This window comes from Nycticebus coucang, chromosome 11 (genome assembly GCF_027406575.1).
Source record: "Nycticebus coucang isolate mNycCou1 chromosome 11, mNycCou1.pri, whole genome shotgun sequence".
NCBI lineage: Eukaryota > Metazoa > Chordata > Mammalia > Primates > Lorisidae > Nycticebus > Nycticebus coucang.
In genome coordinates, this window is record NC_069790.1 from 118,908,984 (window position 1) to 118,930,146 (window position 21,163).

Here is a 21,163-nt window from a genome sequence, read left to right on the forward strand (position 1 = left end):
GAAGAACAAAAGAAATATATGTAAAACAGTCACTGCCTTCAACAAGGCAGAAGTATTTAAAAAATACAGGAAGATATTCAATCAAAATTCTATGGACAACACTGCATAGGTTCTGTAATTACAGTAACAAAAAACAGATATGCCAAACTATCTTAAAAAGACATAAGAAAACAACATACTAAAGATGTGATCTAAAGGTTCAACTGCAGAGCTCCTTGATCTGAAGTCAGTACCTACAGCAGTCACTTCACGAGATCAGAAAGTAAACTTCTGTCCAACATTCTTTGCCAAAATAGCCTGGAGAAAATCAAGCATTTAAAAACTGAATATATCTACTTGTACAACGACAGAAGGGAGTCAAGTACTTTAAAACTGAAAATTGTCATTGATTCATCATGCCAAAGAAGATTTAAACTGAAGACATCAACACTTACATATGAATAGCTCATAAAAATAAGCAGTTAGCTAAAACAATGCTATAATGACACTTCAAATGTTGAATGATACAGACTTTCAGTGTTTGGATGGACATTACAGTCTGAAATTCTACAGAGCCTACTAGGAAAGTCTTTGCAAAACACACTTTGATTTTCTCCTCCTGCTTGACCTACTTCAGACTACAATTTTTTAAGCATACAAAAGAAATTAATATATAGATGTAAATAATCAAACAAAAGAAAAAATAAACAGGGATACTCTCTTCTGAAAAGTCACGAGGTTCAACTGTGAGATCACTACGGTTCTTTTCAGCCCTAAAACTTTCAGATCTATTATATTAGTTTCAAGAAGCTTATCACAAACTTCTAAGTCACACGCTTCTAAAGTGAGGGATGACAGTTTTAAAGGGGGTAAAGGGCAATAAAAGACCATCATTTGAAGCACAATCAGCGATCAAGAGTGGCTAAGAAAACCAGTGACTTTGATCAGTTCAGAGTTCCATGCAACAGAAAGTAAATTCTTAAGGCTAGGGGTTATTTTGTGAATATTTTGTGAAAGTGTTTTTTCTCAATGTGTGTGGGGTATGTGGAAGTACTAAGTTGAGAAAACTCCATTTTATTAAAATTCTAGTTTCTTCTCACAAGTTCTCACATAAACGTTGAAAAAAATGAAGCATCTTTACATTTAATGACATCTCCATTTGACAAAATTAAAAGAAAAATTCATTTAGTAAATATCCACTTGAATAAACCATACTAATTCAAGTTGCACTTAAATAACGTACTTTATTATTCCTTAAAGTGTCTGAACAAAGTGTACTCTTCTGGGCCCACATCAGATCATTAGAGCAAGCAGACTGAATTAACTCTTCTGAAGCTCAGTTTCCTCGCCTATATAAACGTCCAGTTTCTAACTAAGTCAGTGATGAAACACAACTATCACAAAGATTACAGGAGGTAATGTGTACAAAGTACCTAGCACAGTGCCAGAAATCACATTTTATTATAATAAGTTGGACTTTGGTAGCATTTTTAGATTTGTAATGGGTAGCAAAAATAAGTACTCTTTGTATTTCTACCTCATTTCTCCAAATTTCTAAGAATTAATCCTCTGGGGAGAAAAAAAAAAAATGAGGATTTTTTTTCCCTTTACCTCAACATTTCCAAAAGATCACCAGACAAAATTTTCCAAGGAATTACTTAAACCCCCATCCCCCCTTTTTTTCCTTATCCCTTTTAAAAAAGATTCTGATGGGTAGAGAAAAGAATCCCTTTCACGCTTAGTACATTAACAAAAAGCCATTTACCTCTAATATCTAGGCTCTAACCTGCAGATGATGGTGTCAGAATATAATACATAGTCATATAATTTTAAGTCACAGCTATAAAGAGTTGTAGGCTAACAAAATGCATAAATGACTAAGAATCACTCTAACCCATGTGTCACCATCAAGACCAGTTCATCACTGAAATCATTGCTGGGATCTTGTCTGTAGGCACCAGGGTTATCACCGACAAGCCTTTGGAGCCCATGCATCACACAATCTCACCAGGCCTTACACAACTGAATATTGTTGCTTGGTTATTCTAATGTTACATAAAAAAATGGCTACTCACTGAAAAAAATTATGAGAACAAATTCCATTGTTTAGAATAATGCTTTCCATGTTTAGAAACTCAGATAAACAATCTACTACACAGTGTAATCTTAATTCCAAATCACTGTCTCCCCCTCTTTTTGCTTCAACTCCCATTTAAATATCCTATGCCATGTCTTTCTATACAACTCAAGGCACTTAGAAATGCCTAAACTGTTCAGGCTTCTGCCATTTTCTTCTCATCTTGCTGCAAGCAAGTTTTAATCAGATATTTAATTATAGATTCTACCATAGATTTGTTGCCTTTCTTTGAAAATAGGAAACTCTCGGAGTAATTAAGAGCTACCTCATTCAGACAATGGCATAGAAAAGGAAATTCCAATCTCTCAACAATGACTTTAAAAATTCTTAAAGAGAGGCTTAGCCTTTGAACAAAATATAAAGCTTTTTAGTCCATGAATATGAAAAGGAAACATTTCTTACCACATGGCCAATTCATATATTGAAGGCGACAAAGGTGAGTCAGAAAGCCTTGTTCTAAATAGTGATCTGATGAGGACATTAAAGAGTATTTGATTTAAAAGGGTTTTTTAAATAATTTATAAAATCTTGGAATCTAGTTAATAATAGTCAAAGCGTATTCTAAACACTTAGAACTCTGTTATAGCAATAGCTAGTACTGTGATCTATGGCAGCCATTAACAGTTGCACATTAAAAAGAAATAGCAATAAAAAGATGGACATCCTGAGATCAATAAGTTCATCCAAATAAGCAACCAAATTTTCTAATAGCAAAAAACCAAAATGTGTTGATAATTACTACAACACGTTATGTTAACCAACCTCCCTAGTCCCGCGCAATGAGCTCACAGAAGTCATGATGTGCACAGGTTGTATCCTTCGCTGCCTCCATTCTTGGTTTAAGATTTCCGTTCTTTCCAAAATTTTCTGACGATTGGAACTAAACATACTCTTTTAAAAAATGAAGGAGAGGAGAGGAAAAATTGTTCATTGTTAGAAAACGTGTAACATCTCTGAAACAGGTTAAAATCTAGTGACTTCCTAAAAATAACAGGAACATTCTTAAATGCATATAGATTTTAAACAAGATTGCAGTTTCCTACATTGAAATCATACAAAGATATCACAATTATTTTGTTGGCAATAGGAAAGGAAGAGAAAATTATTTCTATCCTTTTTTACTTTGTACATAAAAAGAAAAATCAAGATAACTTTAGAAACATAAAATGATGTGATAGGCCCTGAGTTTAGTAAATGTAAAGGTATACAAAAAAGAGATTGATTTCCAGGTAAGTTAAACAATCGTTAGATTAAAATCTTTCAGTTATCATTAATGTGCAGGGTATAATGCTAATTAAGATGGATAAAGGACAACCTAAGTTTCCAAGTATTCATTTATCTTAATGTAAATGTGACTTGGCTGAAAAATGTACTATTTCAAATTAAAACTTATTTAATTTTAGGGAGAAAAAAACTATCCTCTATTGGATATGTGTTTTCACAAAAGATAAAATTGTACCTTTACTTCATCGGCTCGTCTGAACCTCTTGAGCTGTCTCAGCCGCATGTACTCTGATTTTACACGCTTCCGCCAACAAACTGGTCCCTTCTCAGATTTCTTCCCAGTCTGGCCCATGATTATTCTAAAAGTAATGGTTTCATATTAAAATCACTATTCTAACCAGCCTGTATTTTAATTCCCAGCAAACCAATTATCAACAAAGAAACAATACACATACACTGTTGGTATTTGTAGAAGAGTATTCATTTGTTCTGTATCATTAAATCCTTAAAACATTTCATTGAAAGTATAAGTTTTTACTTAACACAACTCCTACTTAAGAGATATCTTTATTTACAAAAAATTATTTTCCTCTAAATAGCAGCCATCAGCTTGCCGCCTATAGCTCAAATGGCTAAGGTGCCAGCCACATTACACCAGAGCTGGCAGGTTCGAATCCAGCCCGGGGCCTGCCAAACAACAATGACAACTACAACCCAAAAAATAGCCGGGCATTGTGGCGGGCACCTTGGGAGGCTGAGGCAAGAGAATCACTTAAGCCCAGGAGTTGGAGGTTGCTGTGAGCTGTGATGCCACAGCACTCTACCCCAGGCGACAGCTTAAGGCTCTGTCTCAAAAAAAAGAATGAATAAACAAATAAATAAATGGCAGCCATCTTCCAGAAAAGTGATTCCCATTATAGGACTTAAGTATACTACACACCATGAGCTAGTTTTTACTCACATTTGTGGAGGAAAGGAATTATAAAATACACTCTAAGTTTTTCATCATTAAATTAGCTGTTAAAAAGCAAGGCACAACTGAGTAATGTAGTTGAAAAAGATAAATCCAAAACAAAGGAAAATTTACAAATATCATTAAAAATAAAAACAGCATGACATACAAAAATGTACAATTTAAAAGCACTCTCTCCCCTTACACTTTGAACCATGCTTCTCGTTTTAAACACTGTGATAAAGTCTGTATTTTAGTCTCTTGTACCACCTTTATTCACCTGACGGGTTTCTGCTACCAAGAGAAAAGAGGAATGCAGGAAATGCAAAATAAATTCTTATGCCTTATCTTTACTTAGTTTCTTTTCTTTCTTTCTTTTTTGAGACAGAGTCTCACTTTGTCGCCCTGGTGTAAAGTGCCGTAGTGTCACAGCTCTGTTTGGGCTTAAGCGATTCTCTTGCCTCAGCCTCCCAAGTAGCTGGGACTACAGGCACCCTCCACAACACCTGGCTATTTTTTTTTTTTGACTGTCATTGTTGTTGGACAGGCCCAGGCTGGGTTTGAACCTATCAGCTTCAGTGTATGTGGCTGGCACGCTAGCCGCTGAGCTACAGGTGCCAAGCCTTACTTACAGTTTCTAAGAACCAATTATGTTTAAATGTGGGGATGTCTACAGTTTACCAGATCTTCATTACTACGGTGTCCTCACCTTAAGTCTAAACAAGTGTCCTTTTCTAGAATATTTTCTTCTACAAGTATTAAAATCATACAGTGCCTTGAGATGATTAGAAGGACATTTGTCTGTCAGGCCACACTAAGAATCTGTGCTTTATCTTAAGAGCAATGGGAAACCACTGAGTGTTTTTAAGTAAAAGGGGAAAGGAGTAGTTTATATTTTGAAAAGACCAAGCTGACCAACAGTACAGAAGTAAGGAACTGTGTGACTAAGTCAGGTGCATGGCAATAAAGTCTCTAAACTACAGCTGCTAAGACCACACTGGGGAGGAAAGAAAAATAAACGAATTCTAGAGTTACTTAGGAGATAACTTCCACCAAATGATAATTTAAATAAGGAAAGAAAGGGAGAATATGACTTTCTGGCTTGAATAAAAAAAATAAAGCCTGAGTAGGGCTTTATCTATCTGTTTACATAAAACCTCAGGCACAAGAGAAAACTGCCTAAGAAGATTGAGAGGAACAGAAGAGTTCTGAGGTCAGTGGATAACTTTCTCCAGGAATACTCAACCACCACCAAATGGCAGAGAAAGCAGATGGTGGTTTATTCAGAGCTGAAAGACAGACGCAAAGAAATTCACTTTCTTAAGCATGTAATAAATATTATAAAGCAGGCAGTATATACAAAGTTGAATAAAATGAATCGACAGTAAATATATAAACATGAATAAATACTTGCCCTTACAGAACTGATGTTCTACCCAAGAAGCAAGAAAAAAAAAACATCTTAGTTATCATCCCTCAGTATCCACAGGGGGGTGTTTCCAGGACCTCCCCTTCAGATACAAAAACCCAAGGATGTTCAAGTTTCTAATATAAAATGTAGTATTTGTAAATAATCTATGCACATCCTTCCATATACTTTAAGTCATCTCTAGATTACTTAGGATACCTAATACAACATAAATGCTGTATAAATAGTTCTTACACTCTATTGTTTTAGAATCCACAGATATATGGGGCTGATTGTATATGGAAAAATGCTTCAGAGGGAAGAAAAAGATATTAGGAATTGGATAAGAATGGCAGGAAAAGTGACAACTGAATTCAGTCTAAAAAGGTGAGCTGGATCTCAAAAGGCAAAGAATGAACCAAAGGGAATTCAAGCCTGAGCAAGAGACAGCTAGATAGAGATAACAAAAGTCAGGCTTGGAACTGGAGGTGAAAGTCACAAACTTCATTCTTCTGAGGACACAAGAAGAATGAAGAGATATGAATGGGCAGGAATTTCAGAATTGCAAATAAAGAAAGTAAAACAAAATCACCAAGACAACTATTCCGAGTGAAAGGGTCAAGTGTAACTCTGTGGGAGCAATGCTTCCACAAGTCATCAGAACTGAGAATAAACAAACCCAAGATGACCCCAGCTCTGTGAAGTAAAGCAGAAATGATGTTAGAGAGGCAATGAGGTAGGGCCAAAGGTCAAGAAAGTTAGGAAGAAACTAGAGGGGTTTTTTTGTTTTTTGGTTACAAAGATCAGATACACATGCAACACACCCAGGTCTATGTACGCCTGTCCCACAGTGAGCCTTGAGATGTTAACTCCCCTGGCCTCCTTCCCAAAACAAGACAGACTTCAAAGCAGGACCTCAAATCAGGTCTTCAGATTTCCTTTTCAATGATCTTCCACACTACTGGAGCCAAGTACAGTATTAAAATACAATTCCAAACATTCGTATATTGGCAGAAGGGAATCTTTTTTAAAATGACTTGCTACTTAAATGGAGACCTCTTGAGTACATCTGCTTTTCAAATTTTTCTTTCAAAGCATATATTTAGTTTCATAGCTGAAATCACACTAGTATGAATTTTATTCAGGATATGAAAATAAGCTTTTCTTTTTAAAAAAAGACTATAACTCTATCATTAAAACAAGATTCCACCTGTATACACAAAAACCAAGGCAGAGTATGGCAGGGTACCATCAAAGCCTTAATAGAATATAGTAACACCTTACTGAATTATACTTACATAAGTTAAGGGAAATTACATTGTCCAGGCTCTATTTATCAATCAAATCAAACTCACAAATACCCTGAACGCTGTGCCCTTTTATAATCTTACTTTGTCCTATTAAACACCGTGTTGTTTTTACCACCCAGCATCAATTCACCCTTTCCTGGGAACTTCACACCAACTCTTCTCTGAGAACTCAAGTACCTCAGAGGAAGGTGACTCAAGCTGCTTGTCACCCTGGCCTGACCAAGGTACCATGGCTCCCTGAGACAGTGACCGTGCAGGGCTGGATACATGACCAGAATGAGTTTAGCTACAGTGAAAGTCTCAGAAGATTTCCTAAAATGTTAGCACAAGAATGCTCACTCTTCTCTCCTTAGTTTTAAACCTGGAAAAATCTTCTCCAAGGACTTGCTGGAAGCCATCTTACAAACATGAAAAAACCTGCAGGAAAACTGTCAACAACACGATCAATAATCAAAGCCAAGAATGGACCCTACTCACATCACTTGAGCCCCAAATCAGGCAGACCCTGTCAAACCAATTTCAGAACTCCTCAGTTATAGAGACAAGAAATCTCCACTTTTTCTTCTTAAACTCATCTTGATTAGGTTTCCTACCACATGAAATACAGAAGCATCTGAAATACATACTTACTACTGAGACCATAAATGCCCCTCAGTATTCACAGGGGCAGGGTGGGCTCCAAGATCCCTTCAGCTACCAAAATCCATGGATGCCCAAGTCCCTCATATAAAAGAGCATAGTAGGGCGGCACCTGTGGCTCAAAGGAGTAGGGCGCCGGCCCCATATGCCGGACGTGGCGGGTTCAAACCCAGCCCCGGCCAAAAACTACAAAAAAAAAAAAAAAAAAAAAGAGCATAGTATTTGCATATAACCCACACACACCATGCCATATAATATCTAATATAATGTAAATGCCATGTAAGTAGCTGTTATAATGTATTGTTTAGGAATAATGACCAGGAAAAAAGTATGTACATGTCCAATACAGATACTTACAGGTTTTTTTCCAAATATTTTTGATTCACAGTTGGTTGAACCCACAAATGTGGAATACCACAGATACAGAAGACCAACTGTACAATAATGTCTGAATTAATAGAAGATGGGTTCACATAGCCTATTTCATTACCATCCACAGAATCACCAGGAAGAGCAGGGCTTCCTCCAACCTCTCAGGTTTATAGAGGCCCCCAAGGAAGTGGCCAAAATACATCTTTCTACCTCTCAGGAGACCAGGCCCACACAGGCCCAAAGGAGTCAACATTCTTTTTCTGATGCAACCCTACTCTACTTGTGAAGGCCATTACAAAAGGCATTCCTGCCCTTGCTTACTCAGCTTTCAATGACTGAATAATCAAAAAAATAAGCAAATAAAAAAAAAAAAACCCAGGCACCACCAGTATTCTTGATGCCTTTCTTTAAAGGTTCTTCTTCCTAAAAGATTTGGTAAATCAAGGGAATAGTCATCTATAGTATTTGGTTTGGTTAAATAGATATTTCTGTTTCTACTTGTCTAACGAAAACAAAAGAAATAAAATGTACTACTTATCCTTCCTGACTAAATTAATAGCATTAACTTTAACTCTTAACTGAATATCAGACTAATTAAGTTCAAACCCAAACCCAACAAAAGTAAGTAATATGATTATAATTGTCTTGATGTCCTTCCCTTTAAAAAAATGTTTACTTCACAGCCACAAAATTGCCTATTTCGAAAAAATCCCTAGTTTCAATGTGCTTTTATGTTTAAGTGCTTTGAAGGCTGCTGACAGTCTCCTTTAATAATTTCATTTGTTCTTGGGCAGCGCCTGTGGCTCAAAGGTAGGGCGCTGGCCCCATATGCCGGAGGTGGTGGGTTCAAACCCAGCCCTGGCCAAAAACTGCAAAAAAAAAAAATAATAATAATAATTTCATTTGTTCTTAAAGTTAAGACCCACTGTTTTAACACGCTTCAAAATAAATTAATGCTAAGTAAGATTTTGCAGGTAAGAATAAGGAAAACAATACAAAGAGAACTTAGAAATGTTGATGTTAAATCATTGGTAAGTAATAAAAATTCATTACCTAAGAAAAACAGATCTTATGGGGAGAAACACAAAAATCATTCACCCTGTGAAAGGGAGACCAAGAGAGAGGAGTCCAAGAGAACAGGCGCCCGATGCTGTGCCCGGGGTGCTGGGATCAGGACTCGAGGAAGACCAGGTCAGATAGCAAGCAGACTGCATCTCACATACCACCCTGAGGTTGGGTCTAGGGCTCTCAGGCCAGGCCGTGTCCTAGCACAGCAGGAAAGAGTGCTACTGTGACTAATAGGCCTGCTATGGACACGGGGCAAAAGGGGGTAGGAGCACGCTCCATGCCAAACCAAGCTCAAACAATAAGCTCAATTAATAAGGCAGTACTTAATCCTATTAATTCTAAGTCCTATAATCAGTCTTCAACAAAAGGCAAGAGCTCTGATTCCAGAGCCAGCCTGCCTGGGTTCCTTCCTATCTCAGTTCTCCTACCTAACAGCTGCATGTGAACTCGATCAATTAACATCTTTGTGTCTCACTTCCCTCATGAAAAAGAGGTTAATTCAAGAGTATCTACCTCACAGAGTCATTATGAGAAATAAGTTATGAAAGGAGCACAGACAGTGCCTGGCAGGCAGCAAGCATTACGTGCACTGGCTAGCACCCAGGGCGTCAACCCGTGCCCTATAGGCCGCTTGTGGATTATGTGAGGGCATTTCTGTTTATCTGGTAGTAGATATCACAAAAATTATGCATGGAACTTTTGTTCACCAGCTTCCCTTAGTGTCTGTACGTTTATTGTGCACAACAATTCCTATTTATTCTTCCAGTGTGGCACAGAGAAGCCAAAAGGTTGGACACCCCTGACTGGAAGATGAGTGAGGTCAGGAATTAACAATATTCGTATGAAAAAGTTAAGTAGACAACAACCCAATGTAAACATGTATGCTAGTTGGTAAATTTGTGTCTCATGAGGGTACTAGTTTGTAATTCTGAAAGCACTCTCACATGTACACTGAGGGTTGAACAAGCAAATAAATCATATGTAAGGTGAGCCAAATTTCTCAATGTCAGAGAAAGAAGTTATAAATAAGCAAGCAGTGGTGATAGATTAGACTGAGAGATATCAATGCAAGTTCATATTTATTCTAAAATACATGAATTTAGACACAGAAACATAAATTTGAAAACACATGTATTTCCGAGCTCTGTCCAACAGAGAGTCTAGAACAGGTGTCCTCAAACTGCGGCCTACGGGCCACATGAAGCCATGTGAATTGTATTTGTTCCCGTTTTGTTTTTTACTTCAAAATAAGATATATGCAGTGTGCACAGGAATTTATTCATAGTTTTTTTTTTAAACTATAGTCCGGCCCTCCAACAGTCTGAGGGACAGTGAATTGTCCCCCTGTTTAAAAAGTTTGAGGACGCCTGGTCTAGAAGCAGGAACACCTCAGGAACAAGAAGCATCCCCAGCACCCATGACCTCCAATTCAAAATACCATCCTCCAATACAAGGAAGCAGGGCTCTAGAGAAATGGCTAATTCTAGGACTGACACAGGGAGAATACTAGTGACAAGCCTGTGGCAGAAAGAAAACGCTCAAAAGATGAAAGGTCAGGGACATGTCAGAGACAGGAACCAAACTGAAGGAATTTCCAATGGCCAAAGCTGGAATAATGTGAGCAGCAAAATAAACCATGACAGTATGACTGAAGTAATAAGTATCCATGAATCCATGATATAAATAAGTGATTAAATAAATAAATAAGTAAATGGGGGAGAAGGGACAAATCTTCCTTAGAGGGAATTCCAACTAATACATGTCTCTACTTCCCACTGCAGGAGGCAGAATTTGATTCCTTTCTCCTTGAGTGTGAGCCAGACTAAGTGACTCACTTCCAAAGAAGAAAGTCTGGACTCGGTGCCTATAGCTCAGTGGATAGCACTGGCAACATACACTGAAGCTGGTGGGTTCCAGCCCAGCCCAGGCCTGCTAAACAGCAATGACAACTGCAACCAAAAAATAGCCAGGTGTTGCGGTGGGCGCCTATAGTCCCAGCTACTTGAGAGGCTATGGCAAGAGAATTGCTTAAGCCCAAGAGTTTGAGGTTGCTGTGAGCTGTGACGCCATGGCACTCTACCGAGGGTGACATAGTGAGACTCTGTCTCAAAAAAAAAAGAAAGTCTGCAAAAATAATAGTGTTTCAGAGGAGAAACCTGGAAGACACCACCCTAACCAAGTGACCACAGGTAACATAACCAGTGATAACTCATGTGGCTATCATGTACCCCCTTGCATGATGTAGTAAAACCTGTGTGATCTTCTTCCCACAAAGCTCATAACCTATGACCTCAGTCTAAGCACAAGAAAACATCTGATAAACCCAGAACAAAGGACATGCCTACAAAATACATGACCAATACTCTTTTAAACTCTTTTTTTTTTTTTGTAGAGACAGAGTCTCACTGTACCGCCCTCGGGTAGAGTGGCATGGCATCACACGGCTCACAGCAACCTCTAACTCCTGGGCTTAAGCGATTCTCTTGCCTCAGCCTCCCGAGCAGCTGGGACTACAGGCGCCCGCCACAACGCCCGGCTGTTTTTTTGTTGCAGTTTGGCCGGGCTGGGTTTGAAGCCGCCACCTTCGGTATATGGGGCCGGTGCCCTACTCACTGAGCCACATGAAAAAGAGAAAAAAGCTGAGAAACAACCACACATCAGAAGAGACTGAGGAAACATGAAAACTAAGTGAATGTGAAATTCTAGATTGGAACCTGGAACCAAAAAAAAAAATGGCATTAGTGGGAAAAAATGGTAAAATCCAAATAAAGTCTCAAGTTTAGTTAACAATGACAAATTAATATTGATTTATTCGTTTTGACAAAGGTACTATGGTTATATAAATCTAAAACTATTCCAAAATAAGGTTGTTTTTTTTTTAAAGAGAACTGGATGATAACGCAATGTAAAGACATTCATTTTTTAAAATGCCATTCACTTTTAAAAATGATAGAAATACACAGAAAACATGCACATAAAATAGAAAAGAGCACGTGAGTTTGGAGTTGAATAAAAAGAAGTGTTAATATACATTCATTTAACAAACATTTGCTGGGCATCTAATACATGTCAGGCCCTAAAATAGAAAATGAAGACTTAGCTGTTAACAAAACAGACAAAAATCTGTAACCTCATAAAACTTAAAATCTAATTGGATGGAAACAGTCAAAAACAAAGTAAAATGTTTAGCATGTGCGCTGGGCATTGAGAAAAAGGCTGAGAAATGTATGCTGGGCATTGAATGTGCTAGGAAACAAAACAGGTGAGTGAGGGTAAGGCAAGGCTGGCAAACACAGAAAGCTGCGCTGGAGCACCTAGCTGTGTGGCAAAGCCAATGGGATATGGCAATCCCCCTAACCAACAATTCACTAACAGCAAACCCAGTAGTGAAACAGGCAATACATTTTTTTCTGATATAAATTCCAAGAATAATTAGATCAAATATCCATTGAAAGCAGATTTTAGTAACTCCACAATACCTCAGTGATGAGTTTACAGAATTTTAAACAGACATTAAAAAACTGGCATTCAAGGGGTCAGGCATGGTGGTTGATGCCTATAATGGTAGCACTCTGAGAGTCTGAGGTAGGAGGATCCCTTGAGCTCAGGAGTTCAAGACCAGCCTGATTAAGAGCAAGACCCCATCTCTACCAAGTAGAAAAATTAACCAGGCATCCAGGCACAAGCCTGCAGTTCCAGCTACTTGGGAGGCTGAAGTAGGAGGACCGCTTGAGCCCAGGAGTTTGAGGTTGCAGTGAGCTATGATCTATAAACAACAACAAAAACCACCTGGCATTCAAGGGTTACTAACTGGCCCTTTCTGGGAGACCAGTAGGTCTAATTGTCCAGGAAAATAAAGACTAAAAGTAATACCATTTTATAAACTATGTTTATGCAAATAGCCATTCTCTGTGTTAGTATTAAACCAAATTAAAGAAACTGATTTATTATTATAAAACTGGTCCTGAGGCTATATCATTCTATCATAAGCTCTAACACTGGGTATTTAATTTAATGATGCTATTTTGCTGAAACTAAACGTAATTTGATGGTCTATATTTAATTTGTAAATTTTAGTTTTACCACAAGGAGTTTATTTCAGTACATTTTTAGAAATCACATTAATGTGAAGATTAAAATCAAGTCAACCCTGAGATTCCATTCAATACTCAAATTTGAAAACTACCATGAGAAAAAACTGGAGTACTGAAGTAATTTGGAATTAAGGGCTCTGACTGGGTTGACAGCATTGGGAATAAAGAAAAAAAGATGGCAAAAGACATTCTAAAATTAAAAATCAAGATGCAGTCATATGAGAAGAAAAACAGATCAAAAGATAATAGGGCCTTAAATGAACCACTGCTTTGACGGAGAATTTGGAAATTATGATACAGACTAAGACATTAATTATTCACATAGTAGTTAGCTAGCATAAAAAAAAACAGAAAAGGTAGAAAGTTCAAAGGAAGAATGCCATAACATCATTGTTGAGCATCTTGGTCTCATCACCTGTTTAGTTTTTATATGCTACTAACTATAAATATTTAAGATAATAGAAATGAAAAACTAAAAATTTTTTACTTTTTTTTTTTTTTTGCTTTATTGTAGTCATCTCTAGGGATGAACAGGGGATTGGTTCCAGGACCTCCAGTAATACCACAATAAAATGAAATATTTGGGCTCCACGACCATAGCTCAGTGGTTAGGGCAATGGCCACATATACTGGGGCTGGTGGGTTAGAACCCAGCCTGGGCCTGCTTAATAACAATGACAACTACAACAAAAAATAGCCGGGCACTGTGACAGGCACCTGTAGTCCCAGCTACTTGGGAAGCTGAGGCATTGAGGTTGCTGTGAACTGTGATGCCACAGCACTCTACCCAGAGTGACATAGTGAGATTCTGTCTCAAAAAAAAAAAACAAAAAAAAAAAAAACTATTTTCCTTTAAAAAAGTAGCAATAGGCATTGTCCTACAGTTTTGCCAATTTCTTTAACATCTAACAGAAGACATTAGAATTCTCATATCTGCTTCTGAATTCAATTTATGCCAATATGTTGTTTTGGCTAAAGTATATGGAGAAATTTTATCTAGAAAAGGGAGGAAAATGTGAATAGCCTTTTAAAGTTGTTGTAGATCTCATGCTTTGATATTACACCAAAGCTGTTCCATAAAAAAAGTGACGCTAGGCAAGGTGGCTCAGGCCTGTAATCCTGGCACTCTGGGAGGCTAAGGAGGGTGGCTCCCTTGAGCTCAGCAGAGTTCAAGACCAGCCTGAGCAAGATCGAGATCCCGTCTCTACTAAAAATAGACAAACTAGCCAGGCATCATGGCAGGCACCTGTAGTCCCAGCTACTTGGGAGGCTGAGGCAAGAGGATCACTTGAGCCCAAGAGTTTGAGGTTGCTGTGAGGTATGATGCCACAGCACTCTACTGGGGGTGTCAGAGTGAGACTGTCTGAACAAAAAAAAGTGGCTACACACAGTGCCTGTGGCTCAGTGGGTAGGGCGCCGGCCCCATATACCAATGGTGGCGGGTTCAAAGCCGGCCTCAGCCAAACTGCAACAAAAAATAGCCAGGCGTGTGGCAGGAGCTGGTAGTCTCACAACTAGTTGGGAGGCTGCGCAAGAGAATCACCTTAGCCTGGGAGTTGGAGGTTGTTGTGAGCTGCAACACCATGGCACTCTACCAAGGGCGATAAAGTGAGATTCTGTCTCTTAAAAAAAAAAAATAAAAGTGGCTAGTTCAGCTTACTATTTAACCTCTTCCAGACAACTTCATTAAGCATCTTACAAGATTAGATGCAACATGGAATCTAAAATTGTATCAATGAACATTTCCTATTTCTGCTACTTTGTCACCGTTCTATTCACTTTTATGAATCTTTAACCCATGCATCATTCCTCACCTGAAAAATGCTGATCCATTGAGTTATGCAGATTTTCCAGAAACTGACATATTTCAAAAAATCATACGTTAAACCCACTCATTTATCATGAAAACCTTTAAGTACTGGAAAGCTGTCAAGCTCATAGTAACAGATACAAGTTTTCCCAAAAATTCTGATTTTTGCTTAAAAGCTCAAATGTTCTCATTGCCAACAAGTATGCTCAGTTTTTTCCCTGGAAAATGACAGGTTCACGTCTTTGATTTCCTACCAAATACCCCAAGTGTGAATAACAATGGTTTGTCAGCCTCTCTTTTTAAGTAAAAATGGAGTTTTCCATGATAATAGTGGCCAGTGTAACATGCAACTTAAATGCTTAAGTGCTTTTCCTCAAAACTCAACTTACCTCAATGCGCAGCAGCACTTTATGCCATTCCCATCTTGGTGCACAAAATGTTAAAAATGTGTGCATTCAAGGATCAAGATTTAATAAAATTAATCGTTTTTACTATTTCATCAAGGACATTCTCAAACAAAACTGGCTTTTTTTTTAAATAATAAGTTGGTCCCAACATTCTTTATCTACTATTGCTTGTGCACCATGGGTTCAAATGTCAACACAGTTTCTAAAAGAGAGAGAGAGGCAAATAACATCTTAGTATAATTATGAATAGTTTTGACCACACGGATCCCCTAGGATCTAGGGTCTAGGGTCTAGGACCACATTTGGAGAAACACTCCTGTAAGTACATCCAGATACCATACCAGTAAGAAACCATAATGCCTGCCTCTTCATTTGTCTAGCAGAGAACTTAGAATAAGTACTATACTTAAATTACGTATTTCTTTTTTTTTTTTTTTCTGTAGAGACAGAGTCTCACTTTACTGCCTTCAGTAGAGTGCCGTGATGTCACAGGACTCTCACAGCAACCTCTAGCGCTTGGGCTTCAGCAATTCTCCTGCCTCAGCCTCCGGAGCAGCTGGGACTACAGGCGCCCGCCACAACGCCCGGCTATTTTTTGGTTACAGTTCAGCCGGGGCAGGGTTTGAACCCGCCACCCTCGGTATATGGGGCCGGCGCCCTACTCACTGAGCCACAGGCACCACCCTAAATTACGTATTTCTAAAAGATAGATTTATAAGAATGAAACCTAGAAATCACCACTCTTCCAACTAAAAAGCAAACAAAAATGTATGTGAGGAATATTTAATGAAGGGAACTTTGTCAATCTATACAATTCAAATGATAGACTGTCATACATTTGTGTCAAATTAAGAGACTAATACCTAACATAATTTGTTTTAAATAAATCGCTTCTGTTTTCATTCATCTCCTACACATCACCACTGTAAGAAGATATCATCAATGGTCTTGGGCATCCTGCTGGCCCTCTGGAAACACCCTAAGATAACCCCATGCTACCAACCAACTCCCTATATACTCACACCTCCCTCTACCCCTAAAAGGAAGACAGAATAAAAATCTCGTTCTCGGAACCTTTCTGCTTCTATGAATGCTTCTATTGTTTAAAAAGAAAAAAGTGATAAAACACACAAGCTCATTACTAGAGGACTCAAACATTCTACCCAATGACTTGTAAAATGCTGAGGAAAAACTTCTGTTGAAAGACTTGAGAACATGGGGGGAAAGCAGGAATAGAGGTATTATCAACCACTCAGTAAAATCTTACTGAACATTCTGAAAGTGCTAAATCCTGCGAAAGATCCATCCAGATGTGGAAGGTACAACAGGTTTTAGTGCCTGATACTTTAGTGGCTTATTGTACATGCAACTATACAGGAGAAACAGCATTTGTGTTGAAGAAATCTTTAGGAAAAAGATATGCCAGTGACTAACGATAGAGGAAAATAAGAGAAAGAAATAAAGACCATATTTGTAGGCCTAGTTTCTGTAGTGCTAAAAAGTTAAAAGGCACAGAAAAATTACAGTAATTTAGCAGTCGTAGCTGAATGATAGAAAACATTAACTTGATTGTTGCAGCAAAAGTGAGATTAACAGTAACGTATTTTCCACAAAAATAAGATCATTCTTTTCAGCAAGAGTAAACTCACTGAGTTCAACAAGAAGACCACAGACCAATACTCCTGTGTTTATCTGAAAGTACTATCAGCTTACAAAGACATGTCTCAGAAAAGAAATGATGATATAAATTTCAATCAGTTGGAGAGTTCAACTATCACAAATTTTTCTTTTTTTTTTCTTTTTTTCAGATAAGGTCTCTCTGGCACCCAGCTAGAATAGTGGTGTCACAATAGCTCACTGTAACCTCAAACTCCTGAGCTCAAGCGAATCTCATGCCTCAGTTCCCAAGTATCTGGGCTTGAATCACCACACCCAGCTAATTTTTCTATTTTTTGTAAAGATGGGGCTTACTCTTGCTCAGACGTCTTAAACTGGCCTTAGGCTATCCTTCCACCTTGACCTCCCAGAGTGCTAGGATCATAAGTATGAGCTACTGAGCCCAGACTCATTGTAAATGTTTTAAAGAATTTGTTTGAACAGATAAAACAGGTTCACTAAACAGACATCTAAAGATTAAAGTTTTCCTTGATCACACATGAAATCCTAGCACTCTGGGAGGCCAAGGCAGGTGGACTGCTTGAGCTCACAAGTTCGACAGCAGACTGAGCAAGAGCAAGACTCTGTCTCTAAAAATATGGCTAGGTACCTATAGTCCCATCTACTTGGGAGGCTGAGGCAAGAGGATCACCTGAGTCCAAGAGTTTGAGGTTGCTGTGAGCTATGAGCCCACAGCACTCTACTGAGGGCAACAAAATGAGACACTGTCTCAAAGTAAATAAATAATATAATTAATTAAAGTATTCCTTTAAAACTATACTAAACCTATTTTTAAAAATAAGTAAAATCCTCTCATTTGGTTAGGTATATACTTGGTTTCCTGGGACACTACTGGAGAGAAATATAAAAACAATTATGTGCCAGAGACTAAAACTATGATATAAAATTCATTATAATTCAAAGAGGAGACCTGAGATACCTGTCCTTCCAATACTCCACTTAATAAAAGCAAACAGAATGAGGCTGGCACCCGTGGCACAGTGGTTATGGCACCAGCCACAAACACTGAAGGCGGGTCAAACCTGGACCGGGCCAGCTAACCAACGACGACAACTGCAACAAAACAAAAAAATAGCTGGGCACTGTGGCAGGCACCTGTAGTCCCAGCTACTTGGGAGGCTAAGGCAAGAGAACTGGTTAAACCCAAGAGTTTGGGGTTGCTGTGCGCTGTGATGCTACAGCACTCCACTGAGGAACAACATAGTGAGACTCCGTCTCAAAAAAAAAAAAAAAGCAAACAATGAAAGGTATATAAGTCCAATACCAGATATTCTGATAGAAAGTCTACTTTAAATCTTATACCTCGCATAAGCAGCCATCTAATTTAATTTACACAATCTAACATACATTGAGCAATATTTCAAAGAAAGCTCAATTTAGATAAATACAAAGGATCTACCCATCATTCCAGATAGTAAGTGTAAGCCTAAGTGAGCACAAGAGAAGTGCCATAAATCTGCTATTTCTACAACCTGTTCTGCACATCCGTCAAATTGAGGGTATGTAGCCACTCAGAGAGATTCCAGTGTTCAAAGATTAAGTATGTTTCACCTAGCATTGAACCTAAGTGCAAATCAACAACTCTGTGCTCCACAGAACAATGATCTGTTCTCACACTAGAGGAAAAATGGGCTGGTCTTGGACCTAAAGAGAAAGTATTTGTGATCAGACATCTCCCTTCTAGGCGCCTTTATAAAGGGGTGTGCCAGAGGGAGCTGTTTCCCCACTTGCCCTTCCACCACCTTCTGCCACAATGAGGACAACAAAGTCCTCACCAGATTCTAGAGCCTTGATCTTGGACCTCCCAGCCTCCAGAATTGTGAGAAATAAATTTCTATTCTTTATAAATCAGTAAGGGTGGTGGGTTCAAACGTGACCCCAGCCAAACTGCAAAAAGAAAAACAAAAACTTCTCTTTATAAATTAATCTCAAGTATTCTGTTATAGCAACACAAAAACAGATGAAAGTAACTTGTTTTATCATATATATTATCTGTTGAATTATTTTATTACTGTAACATTACTTATCAAAAATAATTAAGGGGTGGTGCCTATAGCTCAAGCAGCTAAGGCGCTAGCCACATACACCAGAGCTGGCGGGTTCGAATCCGGCCCATGCCTTCCAAACGGTGACAACTACAACCAAAAAATAGCCAGGCATTGAGGCGGGCGCCTGTAGTCCCAGTTACTCAGGAGGCTGAGGCAAGAGACTCACTTAAGCCCAGGATTTGGAGGTTGCTGTGAGCTGTGACGCCATAGCACTCTACCCAGGGCGATAGCTTGAGGCTCTGTCTCTAAATAAATAAATAATAAAAATAATTAAGCCCAGAAAAACTGTTTTTAAGTCTCCAAAAATCTACAATAACTTACAGAAATGCTATAAAGAAATGACCAACTACAGGGAAATCAATTATACAATTAATTTTCCTGCAATTTCAAAACTAACAGGTTTTCAGGAGAGGAAAAAGACTTCTATCCCAGCACTTCCATACGGAAAAAGAACAGTGAGAGGGCTAGGATGAGTGGCTAACTTTAAAGCCCTATACACTCTAAGGTAGAAAAACATGACTTTTTGTATGGTAGCCTAGTTATAAAAGTTGGTATTTTCACTAGTACAGAATGTCTCTTTCTAGAGGGGAAGGAAGAAAGTATCCAGCCCTTTATTTGAATAGCCCTACCGGGCAAAGACTGAAGCACCTAATAAATAGTTTGAAGAAATTTTCTTTTCTAGAAAATGTGTCTAGTATTGCTGGCTAGTTATATGCTATTAGTGAATAACAAGTGACACCAGACAAATGGTAAAGAAAAATTATTTCTTTAACTACAATGGTAAATTCTGTTAAGAATGGGAAATAATAAGTTTGAACTTCCCAATTTAGACTTGATGATTTACAAAGCTAGTCAGATACATCATTATGGGAAATGCTTTTAGGTGCTATTACATCCATAATGCACAGACACAAAAGAGAAGAGAGGTGTATACTTGGCATTAGCTGTTTTGTGAACCGATTAATAAAGATTTTGGGAGAAATATACATAACTATTCAATTAAATAATATTCACCTGCGATGTTAATGTGAACTTAAGCCCAATATTTCCCAAACTCTCCAAATAGTTCTAAGTGAATAACAGAGACCAAGTGCTTAGAATACTAGTATTGAGCTAAAATGGACCCCAGAGGCAATAAATGCTTATATCTTTTTTTTAAAGAGATGGGGGTCTTACTTTATTACCCAGGTTGGTCTCAAATTCCTGGCATTAAGCCACTGTCCCACCTCAAAGCCTTTTCTTTAAGGAACCTTGGTCCTATTGGCTGTGGGAACTTAGGCAAGCTATTTACTTTTGCTAAGCCTCAATTTCTTCATCTGCAAGATAAAGATATCCTCTCTGTAGGAACACAACTTGCTCCACTCTCTGTTCATCTCATTCATTTTATAATAAAGGTAAGATCCACAAAAGCATCTTACCAAGGAAATACAACTAGTGTAACAGCAAAGCCCACCACCCTTTGCACATCAAAGCTACTGGTGGGAAGCCCTTCAAAAGTATTTTTTTTTTCTTTTTGCAGTTTTTGGCCAGGGCCAAGTTTGAACCCGCCATCTCCCGCTGGCGCCCTACACCTTTGAGCCACAGGCGCTGCCCAAAAGTTTTTTCTTTATAGCATAACTTGAGCTGCCTATTGCAGGTAGGCAAATATTGTCCAAAATTATTAAGGGTGTAATTGGGACGATTAACTCAACACTGTCTTCTTCTTCACCTGTTCAAGCAACACTTCTGCCGTGTACTGGTTATTTAGAAGAGTATTTCCCAGCCTTTTCCAACACATACATAATTCTCATAGTAGCATACTCAGTACCCAGTAGGGGGGTTTGATAATAAATTTGCCAATTTCACTTACACTATTAAATAATTTGAACACATCACACTTCAATTCAGCGATTCAGCCCTATGAAAATCTCATATAGGAAATGTCAGCTTTCCAACACACAGGTTTCACACCCATGAATACTGTATTTTGGACCTCCAAATTCAGAATTTTATGAATAAGGATACCATATTTTTTCCTAATAAGAGATCAGCATACTGT

The 21,163-nt window shown here is 38.2% G+C and overlaps 1 protein-coding gene across 7 annotated transcripts in view; it reads right to left on the reverse strand.

The window, feature by feature from the left end:
* Window positions 1-21,163, reverse strand: part of EZH2 (enhancer of zeste 2 polycomb repressive complex 2 subunit) — a 70,100-nt gene that overhangs the window by 34,724 nt on the left and 14,213 nt on the right. For 3 of the 7 annotated variants that reach the window (XM_053608353.1, XM_053608346.1, XM_053608348.1), the window contains exons 2-3: window positions 3,576-3,699; window positions 2,879-3,007 (exon numbers count right to left, since the gene is read on the reverse strand). In XM_053608353.1, coding sequence (XP_053464328.1) covers window positions 2,879-3,007; window positions 3,576-3,692 — 246 coding nt within the window. In that variant the 5' untranslated portion in view covers window positions 3,693-3,699. Of the gene's footprint in view, window positions 1-2,878; window positions 3,008-3,575; window positions 3,700-15,382; window positions 15,603-21,163 lie in introns of those variants that run through there. The other 4 variants (XM_053608350.1, XM_053608351.1, XM_053608347.1 and 1 more) reach the window with 3 other exon arrangements.